The sequence below is a fragment of the Oreochromis aureus genome, linkage group 23, assembly GCF_013358895.1.
Source record: "Oreochromis aureus strain Israel breed Guangdong linkage group 23, ZZ_aureus, whole genome shotgun sequence".
Lineage (NCBI taxonomy): Eukaryota > Metazoa > Chordata > Actinopteri > Cichliformes > Cichlidae > Oreochromis > Oreochromis aureus.
In genome coordinates, this window is record NC_052963.1 from 36,601,852 (window position 1) to 36,622,728 (window position 20,877).

The following is a 20,877-nucleotide window of genomic DNA, read 5'->3' on the forward strand; positions in this document are numbered from 1 at the left end:
GGAAAAACTGTAAAAGGGGGGGTTTTCCTTCCCACTGTTAACAGAGTTCTTGCTCATAAGGGGGTCATGTGATTGTTGGGGTTTTTGCTGTTTTCTTTTTATTATTGTAAGGTCTTTTCTTTACAATATAAAGGTACAACATTTGCGGGAGTTGACCATCTCATTCTGAGCAGACTGATGTTTTACAGCTGGATGTTAATGTTTGGGTGATGTCATGTTTAGTTTTCTGGTACACGTGTTGTCGGTTCTATTTTATAAATAAAGTTCTTCAGTAAAATCAAAAGAAAACTTCTGATTTGATTTTCGTGTTTTCCCAATGACTCCAGCAGGGGGAAATAAGGAGCACAGTCCTATTTTACAGAACTAGAAGAAGAAGGAGAGGAGGAGATCTCGCGATACTTCACTGGGCGGCAGTTGGTTCTTTGTGTGCAGCAGGGAACGTGCGTGTTAGGATCGACAGATCATCTCATCTTCCAACTGCGGATCGATATCTGACCCAATCACACCAGATCACCTGTCCGCACTCCCACAGGTAAGAACGGTGACGTCTTTGAGTGTCAAGGCGCGAGTGGCCGAGTAGCCTCGTGGTGTGCCCGCGGTGCTAACAACGGTTAATGCTAGCAGCTCCTCGGCCTCACTGTGCGCGCTTTTGTTTTACCCACTTTACCTGCTTACCTATCCACATGTGAGACCCGACTGTAACGAGAACTGGACCGGAACGGGAAACCTACAGGTTTTTCTGAGAAACGCCAGCGATCTCTGTAATTAAGTTAGTGATTAAGTAAATATGTGTTAATCCATTAAGTTAATGTGTTCACCTGGACCTGTGGGCGGTGCTTCAGCGGTTAGACGGTTCTCGGGGTGTCAGGCAGGTAAATGTAGTTCTAGAGCTCTTTGGTTGGTTAGAAATGTTGATGACATTCTCAGACGTCATTCTGATTGGCAGTGTTTGGGGTCAGAGGTCATCTTATAGAAACCTGCAGGTGAGTCAAACAGGATGTAAAGGAAATGGTGCTTCTTAAAGGCCGAGAAACATCTGGAATCAATGTCTTGATGCATGCTCAATCATCCAGGTAAGTAATTCCCAAAAGGTTGATTCTGTTAATCTTGATGTGGCTTTTCCAATGGGAGAAACATTTCATCCTCATGTAGGTGACTTCTTCAGTCTCAGCTGACTGCATGACTCCATTGTTTATTCAGTAGGCTAGCTTCCGTTGTTGTGCAAATGTACTGTTTATAAGGTTGGAAACCTGCAGTCAGCTGAGACTGAAGAAGTCACTTGGATAGTGATGAAACGTTTCTCCCACTGAAAACGTCCAGATGAACATAATCAACATTTTGGGATCTGGAATCAACATCTACACATTGATCCACAGAGAACACCCGGATTTCACAGGTGCTTCTCAATCAATATTGCTACTGTAGCAACAGGAACATAAGATAGTACGGAGTGAAATGACCTGTGAACATTGCCACAGATCGGACTCAAACCCGGGCCACTGCTTTCTGGCTATGTGGCATGTGGTCGCCTGCTCACCCACTGAGCTAAACTGGTGACCCATCATCAGAGAGTTACTGGTTTGGGTTTCCTGATTGAAACAGATTGAGTTCTGATCACCTTCAGTTTATGGATCGAGTAGCTTGCAAATGATAAGCAATGATCAATAATCAGCTGCTTTTGCTGCTTTTCCCAGACGCAGTTAACTTCCTGAATCATTTCCATGGCGCAAAGACGAGGACACATCAGGTACCTGAAGGTGAGTGGATCAGTAGTGATCAAGTGTTTTTAACCTGTTCAGAGGCTGTGCTGTGAAGCAGGTTCAACAAATTCAAGCTTTCTTTCAGTTAACCAGCTTAACAAAATGATAGCATGAAGACCAAACATCAAACTGTTTCTGCATTTTTCTACATCAGCAGCTGAACATATGCATCATGTGACTTCACACCTGGGCTTCGGCCATGATGTCACCCAGAGGCCATTGAACAGGTTTTACAAATAAAATGATGAGCAGAGGATCTCTGTCTCACTGACTCAGACCGTAAATGACAGAATTGGTGAAAACAAGGCAGTTCCATCAGATTTAAACCTGCTCCTGACCATGTGATTGGCACCCGTTACCATGGTGATCTCATAGGTGCAAAGAATGCCACCTTTGTGGCACAGAACTCTGAGTTTAAGCTTGCTAAGTCGGTAATCTGGCTTTGTACTACAAATGTAATCGCAAAGAGAATTCCGAGCTTCTCTAAAAACTGGAGCCTATGATTCCTTTGGGTGATCTGGTTCTGGGTCAAGCCGCTGAGACTTTTTCAGGTGATTTTCAGACTGAACATTCATACGAACACTTTTTACTATACCTCACTGCTTTCTGTTTCGCCTTCACGCCCGATAAACGCATCATAGAGCAGCTCAGGCTTCGGTGTCTTGCTCAAGGACAGTTGGACTGCAGCAGAACCACTAACCTTCCAATTAGTAGATGAGTGTCACCCATCCCAAATGACAGAATCTGAATCTGTGAACATGTGTCAGCATGAAATGTAATCAGATTACAGTCAGACTGTCTGCTTATAAAATGTCACTTTAAACACATTTAGTTCAGTTTGGGTCTGAAAGTCATTTCAGCCTTATCATCATTAAAATCCATCATTGAGCCTGACGATTGATCGCTGATTGATGTCATGTAAACGGTGATTCTACAATAACTGTAATCGGATTACACTCAAACTGTCACTAGACATTTGATTCTAAATTGTAATCTGTCATTGATGGAATAGCTGTCTCTGTGCTGATATATTGATGAGTGATTGGTTAGGACTGACTTATTAGCTGTGACTTTATGAAAGCAAGGGTCAGTCAGCTGATTCAGGTCCAGGAGGAGTCAGAGGGAACACCTGTCAGAGGTTAGCCAAAGTTTAGTTTAGTTCCCAAAATTTGTTACCATGGTGGCTGATTCAGTTAATTCTCTTTCTCGAACAGAAACCCAAGTCTATCTTATGTCAGGGTTAACAAACTCAGAGTTTTAATTCAATTTAATTTTATTTATATAGCGTCAAATCACAACAAAAGTCGCCTCAAGGCGAACCCACTTCCTGAATCAGGGCCTGGGGATTAGTGCATGTTTACGAGAGGTGTGTGTGGTGTGTGTGTTTCAGGTGTGTGAGGTTCAGAACTCTCAGGGTGATGTCAGAGACGCTTCGCTCGCCGCTAAAGGAGCTGCTGGAAATGTGAGTGCTACGCTTTGATTGGCTGAATCTGTTCACTTCCTTTATTCTGGCATCTTTTTGACTTTAGTGAAAGTGATGATGGTGATGATGTAATGACCTCAGGAGCTGTACGATAACGGGTACGGCGAGCAGATGATGGAGGACGAAGACGCGCGCACGAACCTGATTGTGAACTACCTGCCGCAGAGCATGAGCCAGGACGAGCTACGCAGCCTCTTCAGCAGTGTTGGCGAGGTCGAGTCTGCCAAGCTCATCCGCGACAAAGTGGCAGGTAACGATGAAAGTACTGCTAATGTAGTGCTGAAGTACCACTAATACAGTACTACTGAAGTGCTGCTGCAGTATCACTGTTAGTACCACTACTGCAGTACTACAGTAGAATCACTGTAGTACTTTTGAGTACCTGGACTGCAGCAGGCGCTCAGCTCCACAATCGTACTGCAGTATTATTCAGGTAGTGCTTTGGTATTACTGGGGTACTGTTACACACAGTAGTACTGTGGTATTACTTTGCTCACTACTAACGATGCTAATTTTACTAAAGACAAATACCAGATTACTTTTGAAGCATTATAAGTTTTACTGTGAATATGTTTTATTTCAGTACTTGAAGTAAATGTATTTCAGCATTAACACGTGTACTTGTTCATGCTTCATTGTACTTCTTTCTACTCCTGATGCTGCGCAGTAGGTCACCGCTGTATTTTGCAGTAGTTGTAGTATCAGTACATAGTCGTTATAGTACTGTTTACAGTATTTCCTGTTCACTGTTGTTTTTGGGGGGGTTTCAAGACGATCAGCTGATTTTGTTTGTTTTGGGGGTTTTTTAACTCTGTTTTTTTGTTCTTCTTTTTTTTAGGTGAATTTTGTGATTTTTCTCTCTTTTTTTTTTTTTGTCATGAAACAATTTGGATATTTTTGTTGTTGTAATCTTCATTTTTTTTCACACCAGGTTTAATGACATCAAAGTGTCTAACAGGTACTTAATGCTGATTGATTACATCAGGGCTGGGCGAACAAAGTAAATAAAAAGTTATTTATTGAATGATTCAAAACAAATTAAAGAATGATTTAGAAAAAAGGTGTGGTGAGAATATGTTGACACTAACTGAACTTCTTGTTTTTTATTTTATAAGAATTTGAAACTTTGTAATTACATTTTGAGGCGACGGCCGTCTGGTGATGAATGTCTTCAGATGACACGTGGCTTGGTTTCAGGTTTTCAGGTCTTCTGCCCTACAGCAGAAACAGAATAACTTTGATTGGCGAGTAAACGGCGAGCATGTCAGTGCCTGAGCAAAGAATGAAAGTTTTGGTTGAAATTTTTTCGTCCAGCCTCTGATAAAGGTGTTTTGTTTTTTATTTTTTGTGGGGGTTTATTTTGTTTGTTTTTTAAAAAATATTTTCACCTGTTTGATTTTTTTTTCAGGCTGTTTGTAAAACTTTAAAAATATTTGAAGATTTTTTTTGTTCTGAACAAGTCGAGAAAACAGTCGTGTGGGGTGATGCAGGATTACATCCTGCCAGCATGTAATCGTCAGGTCGTCGTGCGTTCAGTACAACCATTATGGCTAACCACCGTCATGTCAAAGTAATATATCACCAGTGAGTCATCTTTAACCTCATTCACTGATGACGATAAATTATTTACTTCCATGGACAGATCTTACCTGAACTGGTCAAATCAGGTGAGATCTTACCTTTTCAGATAAAAATAAATTAATGTTTTTATTGAATATTTAAACATTTAATCTGGATTTTATTTCACCACGATGTGAATGCAGTTTTTATTTTCATCACTTTATTTTCTGTGAGAACTAATTTGTGTTGAAGTGTAACAGGAGAGATGGCCTTTAACCTCTTTGTTTGTGGTAAGTTTTTTTTTCCGAAGTTGATTTTTTTTATTTTTATTTTTTTTAAATAGCCAATGTACCTTGCAGTGCCACCTTCCTGTTTTGAGAGCTAAAACGTGGCAGGTGCGCGGCGGTCAGGCGGCATGGTGGGTGGCGGCAGGTTTTCCCGGTTTGTTCAGAAAACTGATGTTTTCCAATTGACTGTATGGATCTCTGTACTTAGTGTGAACTCTGTGTTTGTTTCTATCAGACTGTGTAGCAGCTGTAACAGACGCTTTTGTTTTTTATTTTGTTGTTTTCCTTTGTGTTTCTCTAGGCCACAGTTTAGGTTACGGCTTTGTTAACTTTGTTAACCCTAGTGATGCAGAGAGGGCTATCAGTACCCTCAATGGCCTGAGGCTACAGTCTAAAACTATCAAGGTAACGTGCCACAGGTGCTCTTTGTTTTTCCTGTCTCAACTGATGTGTTATGTTCCCCGGACAGTAGAGGGCACTCTCACCTGTCTGATGGACGAAGGTATTTTCAAACTCTGCTGTTTTGTTTTTTTTATTGTTTTCGCACCGACACGTGTCAACACTGAATCTGTGAATTTCTTCAATTCAGTGAGACAACGTACTGCACCTTTTACTTTCAGACATTAATGATATTAATGCTTTTATTTTGGTGATCAGAGCCTGTTTGGATGCTTTTATTTTGTGTTTTGTTTTGTTGTTTGGAAAAATTGTGGATTTTTATTTATTTTTATTGAATATTTAAAAATTTAAATCTGGATTTTATTTGAACTCAATGTAACTGTATTTTTTATTTTTATCACTGTTTGTTTTCTGTGACAATTAATTTGTAAAGATGATCAGCTGACTTACTTCCTGTCACTTCCCTGCAGGTTTCATTTGCACGGCCGAGTTCGGACGCCATCAAAGATGCGAACCTGTATATCAGTGGTTTGCCACGGACTCTCAGTCAGCAGGACGTGGAGGACATGTTCTCGCACTACGGTCGCATCATCAATTCTAGAGTGTTAGTGGACCAGGCTTCAGGTAATGCACGCGCTCACTAAGCTCAGGGTCATGTGATGGGTTGTGATATTTGGAACTGAAAAAATTCTGTTCTGGTTGGCTGTTTAGGTCTGTCACGTGGCGTGGCCTTCATCCGCTTTGATAAGAGGGCTGAGGCCGATGACGCTGTCAAACACCTGAACGGACACACGCCTCCCGGCAGCGCTGAGCCAATCACGGTCAAGTTTGCTGCCAATCCCAACCAGGCCAGGAACTCCCAGATGATGTCACAGATGTATCATGGCCAGTCACGACGTTTTGGGGGGCCCGTCCATCACCAGGCACAAAGGTTCCGGTATGCTGACCTGCTCAGAATAATCCGATTACTGTACTCTAACCTCTGTTGTCCCTAGATCCAGCAGCTGATTAACTTAGATGTTTGTTACTGTTCGACGAGAATCAGTTAATCTGCAGCTGCCTAATACTTCGTGTGTCCAGGTTTTCTCCAATGAGCACCGATCACATGAGCGGAGGGGGTGGGGCCTCGGGGAGCTCATCCTCTGGTTGGTGCATCTTCATCTACAACCTGGGCCAGGAAGCTGACGAGGCCATGCTGTGGCAGATGTTTGGCCCGTTCGGCGCAGTCTTGAATGTGAAAGTGATCCGAGATTTTAACACCAATAAGTGCAAAGGCTTTGGCTTTGTTACAATGGCAAACTACGAGGAAGCTGCCATGGCGATCCACAGCCTGAACGGGTACCGCCTGGGGGACAAAGTCCTGCAGGTCTCATTCAAGACCAGCAAGGGGCACAAATAGAGGAGGGGGCGAGGCTAAAACTAATAACAGGTGTTTTTGTTTTTGTTTTTTGTCTGTTTTGTCAGTTTTTCCCAGCATGCCCTGTTTCTTTATGTCAGTAAGTAATTTTTCTGACTGTGTGGGCGTTCATCCACAATAAAGGACTGAAACCTGCAGTATGACTGACAGCTGACTGTCACCATGGTTATGAACATAACTGGAGTTGTATCAATTTCTGCAGGTTTACATTTGGGGTCAAAGGATACGGAAACTAAATCTGCTCTTTTCTGATTTGAGTAAAACGTTCAGTTGGTTTTATGTACAGTTTATGTAAATGATGTCATGGTAACCACTGACAACCGATTAAAGGATTAAAAGTTTGGACAGGTAACCTGACGTTATCATGTCAGGTGATCAGGTCAGTGTTAGACGATTAGTTTCATGTTGTACAGGTGAGGTAGAGGAATGCACCTGATGAACAGGTAACTGATGTGAAGTCGATTTTCATTTGTTTTATTTTTGTATTGCAGCTTCATTGTGACATTTATTCAGCAATAAATCTGTTATTGTGAAAACATAACCTGTGTCTGAATGTTTGTCTCCCCTTTGTCTGAATTTCTTTAAACTGTCAAACTTTTTCTTTATCGATGGACACAAAGTGTAGAGTTTATTTTATTATTTCTGTGTCGTTGCATATTCAGTACAATGGCGTGATTGAGTGATGACAAATGCAGTGATCTGTTTGGACAAATCTGTTTATTTGGATCCAAAACATCAGAAAAATCTAGCTCAGTTTGAAAAATTAAATGCCACAAATTTGTCTTGTGGAATTACGCATCCAGTGTGTAAGAATAGGTAAGTCCAAAAATATTTTTAATGTATGGAATTTACGCATCCTGTGTGAAAGTTTTAAAAGTTTTACTGGGAGCCAGTTATAGAGGACCACAGGGCCACACGCATTAAAATAAAGAATTCTCTGCTTAAATTATGAATTGTAGAATAAATCATCATTTGTGAATTCATTTTCAATAGAAACAGATTTTCAAAAACCATTTTCGAATAGAAAGCCCTGTCTTACTAATATTTTCTATATATCGTACTTGTTTCAATCTGTCATCTAAATTCTTTAAAGGTATAGGATTCAATTTATTGTGCACCAAAATATCCTTTAGATTTCTATTTCTTCTATAAGCTGTAACCTTTTTAAATTGCTGTAAAGGAGGAAGGGCTTGTTGGGCCATCAAAAAAGAGGTATTAAGAGCTTGATTCAAGACTCCGATGTGTCTAGAAAAGGTGATTACAAACTGAATCAATTCACTCTGATTATTCCTCCTAATTGTTGGCTGATCCTATCAAAGAGTGCTTTCACTTCACTTTAAATCTGCCGTAAAAAGCGGACTGAGTAACCTCTAGGTCCTAAAGCCTTAAACAACGCTGAAGTAGCTTCTTCCACATGCATCTTAAAGGTACAGATACGATGGAATCTAATCAATTGAGATTTAATAATACTCCTAAAAACATGTCTAGGATGAAAAAAAAATTATATAACAGTATGTGTCTATCTGTATCCTTAAAACACCCCTTGGGACATAACGACTGTTTTCTCGACTTGTTCAGAACAAAAAAAATCTTCAAATATTTTTAAAGTTTTACAAACAGCCTGAAAAAAAAAATCAAACAGGTGAAAATATTTTTTAAAAAACAAACAAAATAAAACCCCACAAAAAATAAAAAACAAAACACCTAAAGAAAACTATTGTGTCTAAAAAGTTAACTTGGAATTTATGTTGTTGAGATTGTAACTTAATTAAAGGGGTGGTGATTGTTCAATTTATCAAAAAAGATTTTGAAATCTTCTAAGCCATGTGTCCAAATACCAAGGGCTTGCCGATAACCACAGTCATCATGTGACGATCATCAATAACTGGGGAAGTATAAGCACAGTGGGGAAATTTTGTGTGAGTGGTGTTGGTAGCGGTAGGCTCGTGCCTGCCAAGTTTGGTGCCAATTGGAGAAGGTTAAATTTTGAGCCCCTTAGGTGCCCACTGTGGTATTTAAAGGCCTGCGAGGGAGTGGCTGGTTGAGTCATGGTTGCGAGGTAGGAAATTGAGGTATGTGTACCATAGGATAGAGCTGGAGGAGACCTTTTGGGCAATATAAGACATGCTGGATGTAGGAGGTATAGAAGCTGAGTTGGGAATGAAAAAAAGGGTTCCATTTTGAGGACCCATAATGCATTGGAAGAAGGACATAATGATTTTTTTTTTCACTTTTTGCATTTTTTATGTATAATTTTTATTAATTGTCTGTTTCTGTGTTTGTGTGTGTCTGTGTGTCTATGTTTGTTTGTTTTGTATCCCTCTACAATGTGAATTGCAGCCCAGTGATGCTCCAATTCAAATTTGACATTGCTTTGACAATGCCTCCATCTAGTGGTGAAACAGTTTGCGGCAAACTAACTGGAGCGTGCCTCACCAGGAGAGAGTTATTAGGGCTCTCAGAAAAAATCCCAGCCTTGGAGATCTTCTGGTGAGAGCCTAATTGAAGGGGAGAGTCAAAATGCCCCCCACACAATATCCACACTGAATCAGTTTCTTTCCATTCCGTTGAGTCCACTCTGACTCACCTCTCCCTGTGTTGCAGTGCCTCCAATCTACAGTTCACTCATGTGCCACTATCATCCCTGGATCTCCTGTATCTAGCTTTCACTCCTGTTCACGTAACTTTCATAGCTATAATCAGCGTATGCCTCCCACAGTTAGTGTTTCTATGACTAGGTGTGTATGACCTTGTATATAGCTTTGTAGTTTTATGATGCCTCGCAGTTCATGTTATTAGGATTTACCTTAGCTTTGCCCTCGCACCTGTATATAGTCACTGGCAGAGTTTATCCCACAGCCATTGTTATAGTTCGCCTGCTTTCAGCTCATATTGTGTCATGTCCTGTACATATCACTGTTTACACCACATCACAATCACTGTAAATAAATCTCACGTTACACTAACCTGTGCTACTGTCTTGGGTCTGTGTTTTTGGTCCATTCTGTGTTCTGACAGCTTTGCTGTGACAATATATTTAAAGTGAGTATGTAGACTGATGTCTTACGGGTATTAAATACAGGTCACCTTTCCTGGGATAAGACCTCCAGCAGTGATCCCCCTTTTTCTTTTTAGTTGATTTCACTGTAACTGAAAACAGTTTATGAACTAATGAACCAGCTGCTCCTCGTCATCTGTGAAGGCTGAGAACATGACTACAAAGTCTCAAAGGTCAAAAGGTATTCTCTCTTAACAAGTGAAAGCTCAGTAATGGCTAAAATATTAGTCACATTCTGCCCAATTCTGTTTGCAGAATGCAAATTTCAGCCAGGCCAGTGGGAGAAAGGTGAACTTTATTCAGCCTTTTAAGTTAAGTTTTTTACTTATTTAGCTACAATGACTATAGAGTTTAAAAAAAAATAGATTTTAAATACTAGTGGGGAGCTTTTTCACTTGCTTTCTCCTTCGTGACCTGTACCTACCTGAGAGATCGTGAGAGAAACAAGGCACCTGTGTGTGTGTGTGTGTGTGTGTGTGTGTGTGTGTGTGTGTGTGTGTGTGTGTGTGTGTGTGTGTGTGTGTGTGTGTGTTTCCAAGCCTCTGTTCAAAACAGACTCTGTGAGAGGGGAGATCGAGACAGAGAGAAGCCGTCATCTGCTGGAGTGCTGGTCTGTCTGGAACGTGCTGCTGCCTGGCTACTCAATTTGTGCCTAGGGCCATCCATCCTCAAACAGTCACCAGCAGTGGGCAATTTTTCAAAGTCAACTCTACTAACTGTTTGTAACATCTATTCATAGAAAAACTGTTCCCTGATTAGTTGTTCTGCAATGCAAGGACTGGCTTTAAATTATATCATAACTGATTTACATACAGATGATGAATTAAAAGAAAACAAAACACAGTTAAGCATCTTAGAACATCTACAATAGATGATCAAGGCGGTTGAAATTTGGTCAGTTTCATATATAAAATTAAAATAATTCATGTGGTGTCATGACTTCATGCTACGTGTTTGATTAGTTTAGATTCTATTATTTTATTGTTATATTAAATGTAAATATTTTTATGCAAACAGTATGTTTCCACAGTGAGCTGAGATGTGGTTTTATATTATATGTTGATTTGACACAATTAGTTGATTACACAAAGAAGGAATCATCTGTTTTGATAAGAGGATTAAATAAATCTGAAAATTTGCGATAGGTGTTTTCTCCCAGACTGGTCAGTGACAATGACAATGAGAAGGCAGGGCAATGTATACATGCAAATAGCTGATTGGCTAGCAGGAGACACCTGTGGCACAAACAACACAATTGAGAAAAATCAGGGAATGAGGGAAGACAAACTCAACACATGACGCACTCTTCTACCTAAATTCAAATTTTAACATATATTAAATTAATTAACAAACTCTAAAACAACAACACTAAAATCTAGACCCACATGACGTATATGAAAAAAACATAATTAAAATAAGAAAGTTTCTTCCATTGGTGAGATTCTTTGAAGAACCAGACTACTTTATTAATCTGAGAGTGCTCATTGAACCATGCAGTGTGGATAGGAGCACTTTCATCCTGGGAGAGACCACTCCCATTGCATATTTTATCACAGGATAAAAGTGATCAATCAAAACAACTTTACATTGATTTCCTAACCATACCAGCAAAATCACCCCCGTCATCAGAGCAAAGCCCCAAATTCCCTCACTGTGGAGAGCCAGAGTTCAATTTTTTCCCTTTAATTTGTCACCTGTCTCTGGTTCTTTCTGTAGTGAATTTAATCATTTTTTTCAAATACAAATATTTCTGTTTTTCAGTTTCATTGAATTAAGAGCAAGATATGTAAAAATTGATCGATCTGTTAAAGTTGAGCATAGCACAAAACGTGTGCCCGCCCTGAACATAATCGATTCTTGCAATGAAGGCCATAAAATCAATTTTGCCTGGCACCACATGTGATGTGACACAATAACCTTGTGTGTTACATGTGTGGTGTGTGTGTAGCTGTGGGAAGATGGATGGATGGATGGATGGATGGATGGATGGATGGATAGGGGCTACTATAAGAATGTCTGATCTTCTCTTGACTCCACCTGTTATTCCTATAAACTGTGCCTGCTATTGTTAGCACTGCGTGGCTCAGTTGTAGCTGCTGCCAGCAGGTACTTGGTAACCTGTGATTACTGAGACGTGTCTGTGCTCTCCTGATGCACGTGGCATGTTGTTTGGAAACGTAAATCTTTAAAGATCAGCTATGTGAACACAGCAGATTATTCCAGTTAGATTTTTAAATCTGATTAACATAAATTCATGCTGGTACATTTTATTCATGCAGGTTGTTGTTGCTGCTCTTTCTGCAGTGCAGTCTGTTGATTAAGTGAGTGAGTCCAGGGTAACTCCTGCATCCAGGGACCATTTTGCAAACATTGTTCTTCATTTATAGTATTTATAAAATTTTTACGATTTTTTTTTTTACAAATCTCAAATATTCAGATCATATTTAAATAATACATTTGCTCTAATAATAATAAACTTGTAAGGCCCTTCTCATGTCATGTTTAAACAGGATTTTAGAAAAATGTTTTCGAAATCGAGTCCTAGAGACTGATATCATATCCCAACATACTTATAGCTAATAGCTATGAGTAGATGGGTAATCTATCTGAGTTAACTAAACAGAAAGTATTGCCTCATTTGTCTCTTTAATTGCCCAAAGATATATCCTCCTACACTGGAAGTCACCCAAGCTTCAACAGAAAACTCTTGACAGACAGATCTAATGTCATTCCTTAAATTGGAAAAGTTTATATTTTCTCTTAGAGGGCCAATAAGAAATGTTATACCTCACGTAAGCCTTTCCTTTCATATCTCCTTACTAAGGAACCCAAATTTCTTTTCCCTTAAATAAAAAAAACAAACTTTTTCTTTGTTGCTTTTTTTTCTTTTAGCAAACACTTGTTGTGACACTAAGGTTTAACTATATGTAGACTGTATGTTTTGTATATAAATGTATAATAAGGTCTCAATAAATTTTTTTTATAAAATATTATGTTTGTGCATTCCTTGCCTCCCTTCATTGGCCTCCAGTGAAATCTGGAATTCATTTTTTAATTTTACTATCATACAAAAGACTGAAAGGTCGGCCCGTGCTGTCATAAGAACTGTCAAAACCTAATTCCACTCTGTTTCTCTGATCATTTATTCAGGGTATTTGAAGTGTTGTGCATTCTGATTTTAAATGTAGAGGTGACCAAAACTAAATTTTGGAACAGCCTTCTTCAACTTATCAAGTAGGTTATACCTCTGCTTTGATTTAAACTAGCTTTAATACGATAGCATTTTCTGAAACATTTTATACTGATTATCGTGGTCATTCGGCCTTTAAAAGAAGCATGATGATTATGTAATTAATTGATTAAGAGTATGATTATGTGTCTGCATGAATGCATGCTTGTATAGTATACAACAAGCTGCTGTACACAGTCACTTATCAGTAATAACAAATGATCAGTAAGTCATTGTATTTTATCCTGTATTATATGTGGTATTGTATTGTATAGCTATTCTCTCCTGTTTTAGTTGTTTGATACAGAGGGTTTATCCTAAATCTGAAACACTATTTTAATTTTATATTTAAAAAAATAACCTGTGCAGATTTGTAATGAATGAATTCCAGACAGTTTCCAATACTTTTAATTCAATTCAATTTTATTTATAGCACCAAATCACAACAGCAGTCGCCTCAAAGTGTTTTATATTGTAAGATAAAGACCCCATAATAATATTGGATGGAGGCTCATTGATATTATAATATCTCAACAGCGCACACGGATAGTACTCTTCATTTATTTAATAAAATGTGGTAATTTGTCTTCAGGTGTGACCTTGTTTCATCCTTATTTTTGGAAAGAACACAGATTACCGTAATCTCTTGCTCAGTGGGGATCTGAGGTTACATGATAAAGCAGCATGAATGTCTCATAACAGTGCCTGCCCTGGATTAATCCTTCTCTTTGAGATCTTTACAACATTATTAGCACAGGGAAACTTCGAGTTTGTAAAAGAGCAGATAAAGACTTGTATATAATTTCTTCTGCTTTTTTGTTAAAAAACAAACAAACAAACAAATGAAAACATGGTGTGGGATTCACTTGAAATGTGTTTTCTATAGTGGTTTACCCTAACACAGTCTAATATGAATATTTCCAATAATACACAATCCACTTTTTGTAGCAATATCAATAATAGTATTTAATACTACTAATAATAATTTATCAGACTGAACTGACACGATATATACTGAATTATGGTATTACATGTTTTCATTGTTCATGTAAAAAATCTGGATTTTACATATTTGACTTAAAAGAGCAAAACAAATAAACTGTTGTATACAGTGTAATATTAAAACTCTTTGCCCTGTATTGCACAAGCCTTGGGCTCTCAGCACCCAGTTGCCTGTGCTCCATAATTATTGACAGGTGTGATGTACTCAGCGAGTGGAAAGTATGGGGAAATTGGAGTTTCAGTTGTCTACCCCGAGGCTGATGACTGTAATGGAAAGATTAAAAGGAGTGGTCACATCACCCACCCAGTGCCAAAATACTAGCTGTTCCGTCACAGCTACCACCTCGCTGTTTATTCCAATCAACTCCAGTTTGTGTTGTACCAGCGATGTTAAATAGATTATAGAGGATTCACGGAGCTAAATCTCTGCAGGTTATTTTTAGATTGTCCAAGGATAACAACAAAAGCGACAGCTTGATTCACTAGAGGCATCTAATTGAAGTAAGTCACTTTTGCCATGTGGGACAGTGCAGTGTAGCAGAGCAGCTGGTCTGTTAGAGACTCAATAGGTCAGCTGAGTGTTGTCTGTGCTCACCCCATTCACTTTCATCTGTTGTACCAAGACCTGCTGCACCAAGAAGCTCCCTGCACAGCTCTATCATGTCTCTACGGCTTCTGCCTGCTATCATTATGGACAATGACGAGGACGATGATAGTAACTTCACAAAATGGATGAGTAGTTACTGGGGTCACGGACCAGACGCTGTACATTCCAGAGAAAGAAAACGCAGTTTCAGAAGGCCTTCAAAAACACAAGTTGATAGACGAGCATCACTCCCAACTGCGGTAAGGACCGGCTGCACTTCATGGATTGACGTATGTGACTGTTCAGCTCTGCAGCGTTCGATTTGATGCATGCACTGACATTTAAACAGCAGCAAAACACTTTTAACAAACATTTTTTGGAGTTTCTCTTGTCCAGTTTTACACCACATATGGACAGCGTGCTTGTACACTTGACACTATAAACACCTTTAAATATAATACTGTATGGCCCTTCATTGATAATTGGAGGAAAAAGAAAATATATGCACTCTCTGATGAATGTATTTCACTATACTAATTAAAGGCCAGTTTAATAAATACATTTACATTTAAGTACATTTATCAGACAGTATACTTTCTATGTGTTTCTTTAAAACCAGCTCAGGGTGTTAGAAAGATCCCATACCTTCACTGACTGCAAATATCACTGCATGAAATATTTATAAAACACAGAGTTTTATTTCTCTGAAAAAGACAAAATATGGACTATGACAGCAGAATAATGCACATGTATGTTTTACAAGCTGGTATGAGAACTAATTAAATATTAAAGCTTCCGAACAAAAAGCCTTTAGTAGTGTGTAAACTGTTGTTTTGGTAAATTTCCCCATGAAAGCCTGCAAAGTACTAAATTATTGATGCTCTAAGTGAGTTGTTTTCTATTACTTTACATCAGAGCGATCAAACACTGCAAATGCCCTGCCACGTGCTGAGCTGTTCACAGTCTCATTAGGAAAAAGAGAATAGTTCTATAATGAATACAGACCAGTCTGGTGTTTGTGTTGTAGCTGTGTCTGTGTAGGTCTGTAGGAAAAATATTTTTTTCAACTAAAAATACCTTCACATCTGATATCATTTTCTTTTATAAACAATGTTTTTAAGTCATGGGCTGCTGCATGCCAAAGCTCTTACACATATTCTTCATTCAATAGCGTTCCGACTCTTTCCTTACCTCTTGCTATGTGGATGTTTAGCAAAAAATAGAGGTACATATGGTGGCCCTGAAGTGCAATTTGTTGGTGTGATTTGCACTTCAGGGCCACCGTAGGTACAACTTATAAGCAGCAAACAACAAGAGTGGAGCACAATTTAGTGATTTGTATTTTTTATTAATAACACAGAACAGGGTAACTTATCTATCCGCATGGTCAAGGTGTCATGGCCTGTGTGGTGAATAGTGGTGCTTACTTTATAGTTTTCTGGTATATTTTCATTAGTGTGTATGACAAATTTCATAGGAGTTAACCGGAAACTAAAGGAAGGAAGGAGCCAAAGAAACTCTTTCTAATCTAAAGCAGGTGATAAGAGTCATAACAGTGTAAGTGCACACATATAAAGTGGCCTCTCTGTGGAAGAAAAGAAACTTACAAGCAAGTAGTTTACAGACAACACTGGGTGAGCACCATCAGTTCTCATCATGAAGGAAGCACTGATAAATGCAAAAAAACAAATGTAGTAGCATAGTGTAACCTTTCACTAATAATCAGAAGTGCTGTTTAAACTGAAGCCTTCAGTTCCCCGTATGCTCTATTTTTAAGCAAGGAAATAGAGAAGTATTGCACAGATTCTTGGTCTGATAGTGGAACTATTGGTCAGTATAGTTCAGGGGTCGGCAACCCGCGGCTCCGGAGCCGCATGCGGCTCTTTAGTCCTTATACTGCGGCTCCGCGTGGTTTGGGAAAATAAATTAGAAGTATTTAGCTGAAGTGTATTTATCTGTGTTAGTTCTTTTTAACTCGTAGTTCTAAATTGGAAGATTGTTGTGATTTTGAAATATAAAAATTATATTCTATTATTTTTTCATCGCTCAAAATAAGAGTCACACTCGCAGAAGCCGGTATACCCGCCGAAACGCCGTGCATTTATCGAGACTTTCAACCCCAGATAGGCCAATTACGGATCTTCGGATCCACATTATGTCAGCAGCTGTTCTCCACCGTGAACTATGTTAAAGACAAACACCGTGAGTAAACTGACTTCGTATATCCCCGATTTGCGGACTCTGTGCACAGAGGTTCAGGAGCAAAGTCCCATTGTAAACAAATCACGGCAGACCCGACGATGTTTCCATGAACACGCTTTTGAGCATCTCTTTATTGAGCACTTTTCACACACGGTTGCTGTACGCATACAGCCGGCTGTAGCTTTTCAGCTCACAGCCCGACATACACCACCAACAACACAACAGCATAGATAGCGCAGGCGTAAAGGCGGCGAGGCGTGATTGCGGGTGTCGCTCAGGTGCGTCCCCACTCCCCTGCAGCGGCGCTGCAAACCACGCCCGCCGCACGCGATTAACCAGGTAAAATACATATTTAGGCAGAATTTTGCAAATATCTATTTTTCATTTTCAGCAGCATAGTGCTTTTTTCCAATTATTTTTTAAGAGTCAGGTCAAGGCTCCAACAGTCCAAAGGCGATATAAGGGTGGCGGCTGACAACATGGATCATTTTAGTTCAGCTGGGTGTCTTTCCTTTTGTTATATTTCTTTAAGAGTTCAAAATGTGTTAATTACGTAAATAAAATGTAATTTTCTCTGTAGCACTTCATGGATTTCATAAGCAACACACCTTAGTTGTTCACACAAAGCACAAAGGTAAAAAACAATATATACAGTGTTATCTTCATTTTAGATGTCAAAAAGTATTTGCGGCTCCCAGAGTTTTCTTTTGCGTGGAAACCGGATCCAAGTGGCTCTTTGGGTGTAAAAGGTTGCAGACCCCTGGTATAGTTAAAATAACAATTTTGCTGAAAGCCTATGCTATATAAGTTTATTCTGGGAAATAAAGAAATTCTCATTTAAATAACAACTATTCCGAATATTTTTAGCCTTTCATCACACTACATTTATCTTTTAAAATGTAGCAAATGCAAAAGTGGTGTTACAGATGAGCCCATGACGTTACTAAATGTTCCAGGAGGTTTATCAGTCAACAAGGCTGGCAGCTACAAATAGCAATGTTTGTCCTATAACAGCTAAAACTAGCAACATCAACATAATAAGCCACTTCCTTGCACCGCGAAACAAAAAGGCTTCTTGCAAATACCATAAAAACATAATATATATATAAAAGATGGAATTAACCCCTATGACCATTCTTTTTTTGAAGTCCTGTTTGAAGCTTAAAGTTTGACGTTTTGGCTGGTGAGATCAAGGTTTATGAAATTGAAGTGAGGGGTTGATCCAAAGAAAAAATACACACACTCCACATATAGAAACCTTTGACTCCTAAAGTAGCTACACACTAAAGCGGGGGTAGGTAATTAATTCAAAATTGAAGAACCTGCTCAGTTAAAGAAGTCTTGACAGTACTAATTGAGATAATAGATCAACAGAAAATCTGACTTATTAAGGTGCATCAGCGTTGACTGCACTTTTCACACCTTTACACATATTTTGACCTATTTAAAGTCACATTTATCACATTGTTTAGTTTCTTTAAACAGAAACAAATCACAGTGTCACAGATCTCTCATGTTATTTTTTTTCCTCAAATTTAAAGTCAAAGGAACATCCAGACATCGTATTTTTTTCCTCAGCAGCAGTAATAAAGTTAAGTAGAACCAGAAATAACTTACTTTTGGGGTTGTACAATGTCAGCCTGTGTCTAGTGCATCGGTATTTAAAGCTCCCATTAAGGGTTAAAACTTAGTTTAGTAATGAGTGCTCCAGAAATACATCATTTACAGAGAACAGTTCTGTAGTTACAGATTTACAAGTCTAGCCAAACACTGAAATTAATCTGTACCTTCACCTTTGATGTTTTACTGGAGTTGCATTATCAGATTATTGCTGTTGTGTAAATATATATTTACGTTCTGTCCTGAGTGTAGAGTCAAACTATATATAGGTAGCTGCTTTGCCAACATGTTACTTAAGGATATTAGCGAGTGAGTGTTTAACCCCATTCACAGACATAAGGCAGACATGGTTGTCTCTCTAGTTTAATCTTCTTACAACTCTGCTTCACTGTTAGAAGGAATGTGACGCAATAATTTTACTCTCACGTGTTGTTACATAGTGTAATAACACTTATCATTCTGTTCTTAATCCTCAGTCACAGTTAGATGTCATGAAGTTAAACAGGTTTCATGCGGCTACAATGGCGCCCACTCCCAGCCACGTCAAATCAAGAGAGGATAAGGGGGAAACCAGGGTCCACCAGAGGCCTCGCCGTACCTCTGCAGATGACAACAACCGCGCCAAGACTGCGATCACAGAGAATCGCATCACCACCATCCCAGAGCTCACAGAGACACTTGAGAAGAGGCTCTTTCTAAATGATAAGAAGACCACGTCTCTGGTGAGCGGGAGGATTTATAACATTAACTAAACGAACTATAAACAGTCTTTACAGATTTTTACCTTCTCATCGTGTTATAGATGACCGAGTAGGACGATCATATTTGATGTTCTTTCTCCTCCTCCAATAACATTACGAAACCCGTAAAGATTAAGGAGCCTGAAAAGCTGCATTACTTTTATGTGCTGCCAAAAACAAAGCTGTGAATTACATAACCTACAAATACCCACATAATTAACTGGTCTTGAATGCACACAAGGACCTTGAAGTTTTCTTTTTCTTCTATTGTCCATGCTTTTTGTCTCCATGCTAAAGAATACAGTTGTGCATGCATGTTTAATCCTTTTTCATTTTTATACCTGATTTTTCTTGGAACAAAATATTTTGTCAACCCCTGTTAAAACTCATTGTCAGGGGTTTAATGTTAATGAAACAGTGTTTCTGTATCTTTGTGGTGTCACATGAAATCAATTAAAAAAAGTGATACATAACATACACAGTGCAAATAACAGGTACAGGTTCCCCTAACTTTGTAAAAATTAAAATTAAAATTATATCTTTATTTATTACTTTAAGTTTAAATAAATTAAGAGCAAAATGAAATTAAATGGAGCTCCTTCACTTTGGTATATAAGTTGCATATATGAAGTTCCTGTCACTTAATCTCCTTAAGTTCTACAGACTCAAAACAAACAGGGTTAGTTGTATTTGTTATATTTAACTTGAAATAAGTTATTTTTGACTGAAGCAAACTTTCATATTTGTATATTTTAATATACAGATGGCTCTTTATTTTCTATTTACATTAAATATTAAGTAGCATTTCATATTTTGCAGTTACACTTTTGATTTCTTCACACCTACTTCTTGTTTTTTCATTCAGAAAGTAGCTGCCTAATTAGAAGCTGTTGCTCTGAACTGATCTTACTAATCTCCCACTGATGCAATAATACAGCTTTATTATTTTTATAAATACATAAGTTATTGAAATCTTGGTCAGGTGTTGTTTCTTTTTCTCACAGAAGAAGGATGATACGTTGTGCCTGATCTGTCATGAGGACATGTGTAAGAATGGGAGGGGAGTGCCACATTGTACACACCGCTTTCATAAAGAGGTAAGAGAACCTGTACACATCAGATCTACTGCATGACCTCTGTCTACACTATGTTCACTCAAATCCCTGCAAGTCAGACACCAGATCTCTGACGCATGATAGCAGCCCGTTCCTGGACATGCATGATGTGAACTGGAATGAAAACACAATGCCTGCAGCAGACACTTATCCCTGTAGATGCATGGAGTACACTGAACAGCCTGAGGTCCCAGGAACTGGATACTTACTCATTATGATGTTTCCATCTGGTGGGTGCTGAAGGCAGCTCGGAGGTTAGAGCAGTGTCGGCCCCGAAGCAGCAGTGAAGCAGCTGTTTTACAGGGGAGGAAGCTCTATGAGGAGAGGAGGAGGTCTGCAGATGGACAGATTTCCACGGAGAAGGAGCAGCACACACTCCATCGTCAACATTCCCTGAGGAGACATCGCTGATATTGTTT

General features: G+C 38.9%; 2 protein-coding genes across 4 annotated transcripts; both read left to right on the plus strand.

Annotated features, from left to right (window-relative positions):
• Positions 1-374: 374 nt before the first annotated feature.
• On the plus strand, positions 375-7,447 carry LOC116331095 (ELAV-like protein 1). Of its 3 annotated transcripts, XM_031753647.2 has the most exons (8): positions 375-532; positions 1,695-1,757; positions 3,151-3,222; positions 3,325-3,493; positions 5,392-5,495; positions 5,960-6,113; positions 6,201-6,426; positions 6,570-7,447. In XM_031753647.2, the coding sequence occupies exons 2-8, from the start codon at positions 1,722-1,724 to the stop codon at positions 6,886-6,888; spliced, it is 1,080 nt and encodes a 359-aa protein (XP_031609507.1). In that variant the 5' UTR covers positions 375-532; positions 1,695-1,721; the 3' UTR covers positions 6,889-7,447. The 3 variants fall into 3 exon arrangements, with proteins under 3 accessions (XP_031609507.1, XP_039462790.1, XP_039462791.1); XM_039606856.1 differs by lacking the exon at positions 3,151-3,222 and having other exon boundaries at positions 379-532; positions 3,290-3,493; XM_039606857.1 differs by lacking the exons at positions 375-532; positions 1,695-1,757; positions 3,151-3,222; positions 3,325-3,493 and adding an exon at positions 4,150-4,201.
• A 7,373-nt stretch (positions 7,448-14,820) lies between these two features.
• lnp1 (leukemia NUP98 fusion partner 1) lies at positions 14,821-20,869 on the plus strand. Its single transcript, XM_039607076.1, has 4 exons — positions 14,821-15,041; positions 19,080-19,325; positions 20,348-20,440; positions 20,702-20,869. The coding sequence occupies exons 1-4, from the start codon at positions 14,856-14,858 to the stop codon at positions 20,867-20,869; spliced, it is 693 nt and encodes a 230-aa protein (XP_039463010.1). The 5' UTR covers positions 14,821-14,855.
• The last annotated feature ends 8 nt before the right edge of the window (positions 20,870-20,877 follow it).

Coding starts and splice junctions, on each gene's coding strand:
- lnp1 (XM_039607076.1), top strand. CDS start 14,856: ATGTCTCTACGGCTTCTGCCTGCTATCATTATGGACAATGACGAGGAC. Junction 15,042..19,079: donor GAGCATCACTCCCAACTGCG/GTAAGGACCGGC, acceptor CTTAATCCTCAG/TCACAGTTAGATGTCATGAA. Junction 20,441..20,701: donor CACACCGCTTTCATAAAGAG/GTAAGAGAACCT, acceptor TGGGTGCTGAAG/GCAGCTCGGAGGTTAGAGCA.
- LOC116331095 (XM_031753647.2), top strand. CDS start 1,722: ATGGCGCAAAGACGAGGACACATCAGGTACCTGAAG. Junction 3,223..3,324: donor CTAAAGGAGCTGCTGGAAAT/GTGAGTGCTACG, acceptor TAATGACCTCAG/GAGCTGTACGATAACGGGTA. Junction 6,427..6,569: donor CACCAGGCACAAAGGTTCCG/GTATGCTGACCT, acceptor TCGTGTGTCCAG/GTTTTCTCCAATGAGCACCG.